Source organism: Silurus meridionalis, chromosome 10, assembly GCF_014805685.1.
Source record: "Silurus meridionalis isolate SWU-2019-XX chromosome 10, ASM1480568v1, whole genome shotgun sequence".
Taxonomy (NCBI): domain Eukaryota; kingdom Metazoa; phylum Chordata; class Actinopteri; order Siluriformes; family Siluridae; genus Silurus; species Silurus meridionalis.
This window is the reverse complement of record NC_060893.1, coordinates 27,316,175-27,326,328: the sequence shown is the minus strand read 5'-3', so window position 1 is coordinate 27,326,328 and position 10,154 is coordinate 27,316,175. Positions and strand designations below refer to the sequence as shown.

Sequence of the window (10,154 nt, the reverse complement as noted above, 5' to 3'; positions counted from 1 at the left end):
GTAGCAGTGCTCACTTCATAAAATCAGTTAAAACTCCACTTGGTGTGTGCAATAGATGTCCCATTGATGAAGGAAACCTCGGCAGCACCAACCAATTTCTCTGGAAGGGGCATTGTGGGTGGTTTGGGATGGCAGGCCTAGTGAATAGAGTTTGCAGGAGGTTGGTTTCAGCGGTTTGGTGCACCTTGACTTATGCAAGGATACACCGCTAGCATTTCACCCTGTGAGCTGCTGACACACTGCAGCCTCTGAATCTCCAGTGGTTCCTCTGTCTGAAGAACAGGCATGGATACCAGACACAGCAGTGGTTACAAGCATAAAAGTCTGACACACAAAAAAGGTATTAGCATTAGCCCAATATTAGACCCGAGAAACCCTTTGAGAACATCTACTTTCTCAGGAGTGTTTTAGACTTGGCTGCATGTCATGAAGTGTTTTTTTCTTCACCAAGTTAAATAATTATGTGTTCATGCTACTACTGTTTTTGTTCGTATTGTTTAAAGACAGGGGCATTTGAATGGAAAATAAATTGTAAATGTAAATGTAAATTAATGACTTTTCAAAAACAATTTATTTTAAAACATTCTAAAAACAAACATATAGAACAGTTTATCAGTTTAATACCCAGTTAAGAAAAAGAAACAGGGAGGAATCCACATTAACAGCAGGGGCAAGTCACACAGCAAATCAGTGAATTCCACTTCTTAAAACCAATTACAACCTGAAAAAAAGGAAAAAGAAAGAAAGAAAGAAAGAAAGAAAGAAAGAAAGAAAGAAAGAAAGAAAGAAAGAAAGAAAGAAAGAAACCAGTATCACAAAAAACGTATACACTCGTCCCTGCAGTATCACCAATCATCCTGCATTCACTTAGAAATACATACCGTGGCAAACAATTAAACAAAATTACGTCACCATTAATCGTATTTTTGATATAAAAAAGTAACAGTAACACAACAGTAACACAAACAGACATATCCGATACTCCTGCCCAATGAATCAAACCGATTGACGGAGCAGGTTCATCTCAAAACACCAGCGCCCAAAACAGTCAACCAAAAAAACACCAGTACAGTAAAATAACGGTATAAAACATGTAGAGGAAACAGCAGTTAGAGATCTCAGGCCACACCTGCAATACAAATGTAACGAAGCCACAAATAAAGAATGGAACTTTAATCATTTCCTTTAAAACTCCTCTGAAAACTTCTTACTTCCTAATTGAAATTCTTACACTACAGAAGACTTCATACAAGTTGTGGTCACCTTTCACACACACACACACACACACACACACACACACACACACACACACACACACCCCTATTAACAAACATGTTCAACTGTTAAAGATTATTACTGCCCCCAGCACAAAAACACGTGTCAACAGATTCACTACGCAACGCTTAGGCGTGTTTTTCTTTAAAGCCACAAAGACCAGACATGTTTCAGTCTCTGAGACACACAGGTGTGTGCAATGACAACACAACTCCATGACAATGGGCGTGTCCACAAACATCCATTCAAAGTACTAAACCTGTCACACTTTATTCTCAGAACAGCAAGAAAAACTGTGCTTCAGGATTCTCATCCTTGAGAACATTTACACTTAGCAGACGCTCTTATCCAGAGTGAGAACATGATTGCATCTTGCAGTTCCTGCTGATATTTCTGTTCAGATTCACTGAAGTCATTGTCATGTTCATAAAACCAGTTTGTGATGACTTTTGCTTTGAGACTTGGTGAATTATCATGCTGGATGTAGCAATCAGAAGATAGTACATGAATAAGAGCATGGATTGGTACATGACGTATGAACAGGACAATGTCAGTTGTCCAACTACAGACTGATATCCAATCTCCCCTTTATATCCAAAATTTTAGAAAAGGTTGTAGCACAGCAGTTCTGCTCACACCTACTTATGAATAACATTTTTGAAATGTATCAGTCAGGATTTCGGCCTCATCATAGCACAGAGACGGCGCTAGTTAAGGTGGTAAATGACCTGTTATTGGCCTCTGATCAGGGTTTTGTCTCTTTACTTGATTTGCTCGACCTCAGTGCAGCTTTTGACACCATTGATCACACTATACTGCTTGCTAGACTTGAGAACGTTGTAGGAATAAAGGAACAGCTCTCTTGGCTCAGGTCTTATTTGACTGATCGCTGTCAGTTTGTGGATGTAAATGGTGAGTTCTCCACACTCTATGAGGTAAAGTTTGGTGTTCCACAAGGATCTGTCTTGGGCCCACTGCTTTTCTCTTTATATATGCTGCCTCTTGGTGAAATCATTCATAAACATGGGATTCGCTTCCATTGCTATGCTGATGACACACAGCTGTATATTTCAGCAAAGCCAGATGAGCTAGATCAGCTCAACAATGTTGAGAAGTGTGTAAAGGACATTAGACAGTGGATGCTTAATAACTTTCTTCTGCTCAACTCAGATAAGACGGAAGTACTTTTACTAGGACCACATGCAGCTAGAAGTAAACTTTCCGATGACGTAGCATCTCTGGATGGTGTTTCTGTTTCAGCATGTACGGCTGTCAAAGACCTTGGTGTGATTATTGACCCGAGTCTTTCCTTTGAGTCTCACGTGAATAATATCACCAGAATCGCCTTCTTTCACCTTAGAAATATTGCTAAAATTAGAAATATGATGTCGTTACAGGATGCAGAAAAACTAGTTCATGCTTTTGTTACTTCTAGATTAGACTACTGTAACGCTTTACTGTCTGGGTGTGCGAGTAAGTGCATAAATAAGCTTCAGTTAGTCCAGAATGCAGCAGCAAGGGTCCTCACTAGATCTAGGAAATATGACCACATCACCCCTGTTTTAATCAGTCTACACTGGCTCCCAATCAAATCTCGCATTGATTATAAAATATTACTACTGACGATAAAGCACTTAACGGTCTCGCACCGCAGTATCTGAGTGAACTTCTGTACCAGTATGATCCTCCACGCCTACTTAGATCAAAAGGTGCTGGCTATCTGTTGGTTCCTCAAATAATGAAGACTACAGCAGGGGCAGATCTTTCTTATAAAGCCCCACAGTTATGGAACAGCCTTCCAATCAGTGTTCGACTCAGACACAGTCTCAGTGTTCAAGTCGAGGTTGAAAACTTATTTATTTAGTCAAGCCTTTATCAGTAGATTTCTTAGGTAAAGGCACAGATCTGGAGGAGCATGGATATAGAGTGTTTGGTGAACTGGTATATTTGTATGCTGTCGCCCCTCACATTCACACGCTCACTCAGGTTTGTTGACGGTGGTGTGGTGGGTCGCCTCATCCCAGAGATCCTCATGTCTGTGTTACCTTCTGGTTCTCCCTTTAGTTATGCTGCCATAGCGAGTCTTGCCGAGTCCAAACTGCACAGTGACATTAACTTTCATACACCAATAGTTACACTTAATAATCCATATCCTTCTCTTCCGTCACCCTCTCTCTCTCTCTCTCTCTCTCTCTCTCTCTCTCTCTCTCGGTCAAGTTAAACATGCTCCTGAGGCTCCAGTGACCACTGTTCCTGCCCCTCTCCCTCCGTGGATCTTCACACTTGTGCAGCTTGGGACGGTCTCTCATCAACACCTTGGGTGGTTCCATATAATTCGGAGTAGAACGGTGCTTTTGAGGACGGATTGACTGTAGTTGGTGTCGGCAGTCTGCTGCACTGACTCGAGTGCAGTTTGCTTCTGATCATCATCACTGTACCCGCAACTTTGTATATATGCTTCAAATGGACATTTGGTGCAACCCAGATGAGGATGGGTTCCTCTTGAGTCTGGTTCCTCTCAAGGTTTCTTCCTTATGCCATCTCGGGAGTTTTTCCTTGCCACAGTTGCTCATCAGGGACAAAGAACATATTTACATTTAATCACCACATTTTCTGTGTAAAGCTGCTTTGAGACAATGTTCATTGTTAAAAGCGCAATACAAATAAAAATGAATTGAATTGAATTGACAATGTGTGCAAGGAAACATTCTTGGACTGTTGATAAAAAGCAGGTTGGGTCCATGGATTTAATTCATGTTTCCGGAAGCTTCTGGCTTGTTGTATAATTGTTTGGGTGCACATGTGTTCCTAATAAAGTGATCAGTTATTGTAAACTTTATGCTGTCAATACTTGTTTTTATATAAACATCTGTACCTACAGGCGCTATAACATACACAATGTAGTACATCATTAAACAATTACAAATAAAAAAGTTAACTTGTGAGTTTCGATTTAATAGTCAGTACAGGATTAAGTTTATTGTGGTCTTCATTCGATATGTTTATTAAATCAGTTATATTCATTCTGAATAATTTGTCCTCATAAAACACATCATCACTTTAAACAGAATTGAGAAATGTGATTTCAATTGTTATTCAGCAGAATAATCAATAGCATGTGAGGAACATCTACAGTAGCTGAGCTGCAGAAATGCTGACTCCAGTCTTTAGTATTTACTCTCTGACTGCTGGACTTCTGAAGCTTCGCCAGGAGCTGCTGATTATGGACTTGACTTGATAGGAACTCTGATGTTGGTGAGATGAACATAATGGTGGTTTTATGGTATTGTTCATGGTGTTTACTTTCCCTGACTATAATTTCTTGTTTTACCCTCAGTTGTGTAACGAGGTGTTTTCTGTGACATTTGGACCTTCATTTCCAATAGAAATCAGGACTCTTTGTTGTGTAGTTGTTGAGTGTCAAGCCAAGTTTAAGTTTATTTCTATTGCGCTTTCACAACAACAGTGTCTTAAAGCAACTTTACAGAAGTTAACAGTTAAAGTGAATGGTGTGTATTTATTGCTAAAGAGCAGCCATGGAGACTGTGGCAAGAAAAACTCCTTAGATGTTATGAGGAAGAAACCTTGAGTGGAACCAGACTCAAAACGAGTTCTGTGGAACCAGAAACATCTGAGATCATCATAGATCCAACACCAGCTTCTCCATGCCAAAGCCTTTAAACACTCAAAGAGGTCCAATGTCCAAACTCACTTCAAATGGCACTGGTACGTCTCTAGGTGGTTTGGGAAGTTTGCGGGGTCGGCATCTACTTCTTTAAAGGTCCATTATCTTCATGAGGTGGGACCTTGTGAGAACTCTGGCTGCTGCATTCTGGACAAACTGTAGCTTTTTTATTAAAGGAGCAGGACAACCACCTAGTAATGCATTACAATAGTCCAGTCTGAAAGTCATGAACGCATTAATAAGCTGCTCTGCATCAGATATAGACAACATGGTTCTTAACTTAGCAAAATCTCTAGGGTGTGTCACTTGTAAAGCTTGTTGTACACGTAAGTCCAACACTGGAGAACAGTGCTACTGTTCATTTACCAAGGAAATGTATTCAAATGTTCACAAGGTACTTCTCATAACACTGTAAGGTGTGTAAGAGTCGAGCCGTGACCTGTTTCTAGCCTTTAAGGAATCATGTAAATCTGTAATGAAATAATTGTATAATGATGACTGTACATGTAGATATTAATAATACTGTGCTGAACGTTGGATCTGATGACTGACACATGGAACTGAATTACAGAATTCTGGGCTTCAGCATTGGTTGAGTTTATATAAGCAGTCTGAGTCTGAGGAGAAGTTAAAACAGTATGGAAAGCAGTCTGCATCACAAACATCTCCAGGCTGAAGAAGAGGAAAGGTGAAGGAACAGAGTTTTACAGAGTTCTGTGCAGATCAGTGATCAGTAATTGCAGTAATTTAACTTTCTTTCTTTCTTTTTTGTGACTTCACAGCCTTCCATCCATCATGACAGCAAATCTTCTTCTTCTCCTGTGTTTCGCTGGTGAGACATTTTATGAACTGTTGATTTTGATTTCAATTTGTTACTCAGTATCACAGAGATGTAATTATTTATTAATATTTGATTTTGCTAAACTCAATAATTTGTTTTAAACGACTAAATGCTGATATTAGATTCAATCAAACAAATCAGAATTATAAACAAACGTAATTAAATGTAAATTGCTTTAGTATACTTTCACTCTGTGCTGAAAAAATACATTAATTAAATAAAGTGAGTTATCTTTTGACAATAAAGTGAGAATTATTTTATTTTTTTATTTCAGTAAATTATTAAATAAACTAAACTTCAATGTTGTACAGATTTATTTATACTTAAATTAATAAGTAGTGTAGTAGTGTGTGTGTGTGTGTGTGTGTGTGTGTGTGTGAAATATTTAAGCACTAAGCACACATGCATCAAAACAAATGAAAGGAAGAATTTAAAAATAGGAAGAAACTGGAGAACCCAGAAGAACCCCCCTTTTTTATTAAAATTAAAATATGCCTCTTTAGTTTTTTAACAAATATTTATAATCAGAAATTGACAAATCTAAATTTACTTTGCTTGTAGGTCTTCTTCCAATCTCTGTCCCCATTCTGAGAACCGTCCTCACAAATATGAACTGCTGATGACACCAAAGATGTGGTTAGATGCACGTAGTTCCTGCAGAATGATGTATAATGATGCTGCCACAATCGTGAGTGATACTGATTGGCTGAGGTTGCAGAAAGTAACATCGAGCGAAGGTCTGACAACAAATGCCTGGGCTGGAGTTTATAACGATGTCTATAACTGGCGCTGGGTCTTAAATAACATCCCACTGGCGTGGTCTAACTGGATCCCTGGACAGCCTGATAACATCGTGGGAAATCAAATGTGTGGTATAATCGCTAAAGATAACCAGTGGGATGATGTACAATGTGATCTAATTAGACCATTCATCTGTTACGATGGTGAGTCTGATATTACGATGGTGATATTCTGTTTCATGAGTTTTAGGATTGGGGCTGGTTTTGTCTGATTAAATCTGAAAAAAGTGTGTAATTATTACAATGATCATTTTGATATAATTTGTATGAATAGCATTTATTGATTTATTTATATTTCACAGCTGGATTCAGTGGTGCTTCCAGGTTCATTGGCTTCAGTAATCCTTTAATGACGTGGCCTGATGCTCGGACTTACTGCCAAACTTATCACACAGACTTGGCCAGCTGCCTTAACAGTGCAGACAATGACCTATTGGTGGCGATAAAGGTTGTCCAGGGTGATTCCTGGATCGGCCTACACAGAGACATGGACATGTGGAAGTGGTCAGATGGGACCTACGCTCCAAACATTCCATGGTTTCCTGGACAACCGGACAATTATTTCGGCAGTGAGGACTGTGCAGTGGTTTATAGCGGACATTTCTATGATGAACAATGTACCAACCTGCATTATATTTTCTGTGACACCAGTGAGTTCTGATTCCAACTTCCTCTTAACAAACAGAGTAAAGGAGGGTGGTACCAGAGCTCCAGCTCCAGCTGCTAGTTTATGACTAAACAATAACATGAGACTGTAGAGAAGAGGTTTGAATGAGTTTGTTTTATTGCAAATGTCAGAATTAATTATTAATTGTGTGTGTGTGTGTGTGTGTGTGTGTGTGTGAAATATTTAAGCACTAAGCACACATGCATCAAAACAAATGAAAGGAAGAATTTAAAAATAGGAAGAAACTGGAGAACCCAGAAGAACCCCCCTTTTTTAATTAAAATTAAAATATGCCTCTTTAGTTTTTAACAAATATTTATAATCAGAAATTGACAAATCTAAATTTACTTTGCTTGTAGGTCTTCTTCCAATCTCTGTCCCCATCCTGAGAACCGTCCCTCACAAATATGAACTGCTGATGACACCAAAGATGTGGTTAGATGCACGTAGTTCCTGCAGAATGATGTATAATGATGCTGCCACAATCGTGAGTGATACTGATTGGCTGAGGTTGCAGAAAGTAACATCGAGCGAAGGTCTGACAACAAATGCCTGGGCTGGAGTTTATAACGATGTCTATAACTGGCGCTGGGTCTTAAATAACATCCCACTGGCGTGGTCTAACTGGATCCCTGGACAGCCTGATAACATCGTGGGAAATCAAATGTGGTATAATCGCTAAAGATAACCAGTGGGATGATGTACAATGTGATCTAATTAGACCATTCATCTGTTACGATGGTGAGTCTGATATTACGATGGTGATATTCTGTTTCATGAGTTTTAGGATTGGGGCTGGTTTTGTCTGATTAAATCTGACAAAGAAGTGTGTAATTATTACAATGATCATTTTGATATAATTTGTATGAATAGCATTTATTGATTTATTTATATTTCACAGCTGGATTCAGTGGTGCTTCCAGGTTCATTGGCTTCAGTAATCCTTTAATGACGTGGCCTGATGCTCGGACTTACTGCCAAACTTATCACACAGACTTGGCCAGCTGCCTTAACAGTGCAGACAATGACCTATTGGTGGCGATAAAGGTTGTCCAGGGTGATTCCTGGATCGGCCTACACAGAGACATGGACATGTGGAAGTGGTCAGATGGGACCTACGCTCCAAACATTCCATGGTTTCCTGGACAACCGGACAATTATTTCGGCAGTGAGGACTGTGCAGTGGTTTATAGCGGACATTTCTATGATGAACAATGTACCAACCTGCATTATATTTTCTGTGACACCAGTGAGTTCTGATTCCAACTTCCTCTTAACAAACAGAGTAAAGGAGGGTGGTACCAGAGCTCCAGCTCCAGCTGCTAGTTTATGACTAAACAATAACATGAGACTGTAGAGAAGAGGTTTGAATGAGTTTGTTTTATTGCAAATGTCAGAATTAATTATTAATTGTGTGTGTGTGTGTGTGTGTGTGTGTGTGTGTGTGTGTGTGTAACAGTTTCCCCAATGAGAAGTCAGATTTTGAGATTGCAGGTGAAGTCTAATGAGACTGGGTTTGATCCGGCTGTACAGTCGTCTATTTTAGAGCAGGTGAGTCACATGATGTCTGAAATACCGTCCACGTTATCACGCCTCACTGGCTCAAATATTTCTCCTTCATTCCTGCCTTATAAGTGACAAGTATTTCTTTTCTTTTTGATTTGACTGATAAAATCCTGATTTTCAGATGAAGCAAAAACTGAAAGAAAAAGGCATGTTGAACTACACCACAGTGACCTGGAAGGTGCAGCCAGACGGAAACATCTTCCACAAGAAAATAAATGATGACCTGTAAATAAAACTGTAAAACTAAATCCCATAAACTGTAAACTACAAGGTCTAAATGTTCGGCTTTATGTCCAGTAAACAGCAAGCTGAAAGGAATCAGAGGACACAATTAGCTACATAGAGAAGAATAAACAGAGATTTTCACTGCACTGTTTGGAACATTTCCTCTTAGACTTTACCTCAACTTTAAACTCAAGTTTTTCAGATTCTCAGCATTTACTGCAACCACCAGAGCTGAAAATATAAATAAACTCAGAGCACATCTTCAACACTGGAACACAGTTTGGTGTATCAGTTCAGTATAATAATGATCACTGAGAAATGTGAAAGAATGTGATAATAAACTGTGTGTCTTGAAAAGTCATGTATAATATACCTGCCACTGTATCTGTTTTTTTTCTTCTGTTTTTTTTCTTTGGTAATTTCTTTATTTCTCTGAATAAGAGTCTGAAAAAATGCTTTAGAGGCAAATATTTATCCAGAAAAATGTTATCACACATCATCATCACTTTAAATATCATCAGCAAACTGAGCAAAAGGTCAAGATGTAGAAAAGTGCTAGAAATGTTTTCACAAACTGCTGGACATGTGTATCACTGTCAGGATCTAATGCAATGGAAACAGAGCTGGTTTGAGTGGTTTTCTGAGTAGCAGGTTCTGATACACATTACACAGTAATTCACCATTTTTCCAATTTAAGAACTTAAAATTAAGACCATTTTTGACTGATAAAGATCTAGAAGGGCAGAAGGTGAATCCAATCAGAACTGTTATTGATTTTATACACTTTTATTTGTGGATTACATTTAACAATAGACGTTGTCCCAAAGCAGCTTTACAAAAATAAATACAATGTGATAACTGAAGGAAGTGTTACATACAGCTACAATGACCTATTGGTACATTTACATTTGCGGCATTTAGCAGACGCCCTTATCCAGAGCGACGTACAAAAGTGCTTTAAATCTCTAGTAATGAATAAATCTACACTGTACACCAGATTACACACTTAATATAAATATAACTCGAATTCTACAAACTTGGAAAGTGCTAATTTAAGTGTTTCAGGAAGATGAAGGTCTTCAGTCGTCGCTTGAA

At 38.7% G+C, this 10,154-nt stretch overlaps 1 protein-coding gene across 1 annotated transcript; it reads left to right on the top strand.

The window, feature by feature from the left end:
- Nucleotides 1-7,942: 7,942 nt before the first annotated feature.
- LOC124392671 (C-type lectin 1-like) lies at nucleotides 7,943-9,431 on the top strand. Its single transcript, XM_046859838.1, has 4 exons — nucleotides 7,943-8,009; nucleotides 8,170-8,517; nucleotides 8,728-8,819; nucleotides 8,956-9,431. Exons 2-4 carry the CDS (start codon nucleotides 8,217-8,219, stop codon nucleotides 9,061-9,063), a joined length of 501 nt encoding a protein of 166 aa, XP_046715794.1. The 5' UTR covers nucleotides 7,943-8,009; nucleotides 8,170-8,216; the 3' UTR covers nucleotides 9,064-9,431.
- Nucleotides 9,432-10,154: the final 723 nt, after the last annotated feature.

Bases quoted from the DNA above. Each gene is read 5' to 3' on its own strand.
- LOC124392671 (XM_046859838.1), top strand. From the start codon at position 8,217: ATGACGTGGCCTGATGCTCGGACTTACTGCCAAACTTATCACACAGAC. The intron at 8,518-8,727 runs GTGAGTTCTGAT...TGTGTGTAACAG, and splicing joins TTATATTTTCTGTGACACCA to TTTCCCCAATGAGAAGTCAG. The intron at 8,820-8,955 runs GTGAGTCACATG...CCTGATTTTCAG, and splicing joins AGTCGTCTATTTTAGAGCAG to ATGAAGCAAAAACTGAAAGA.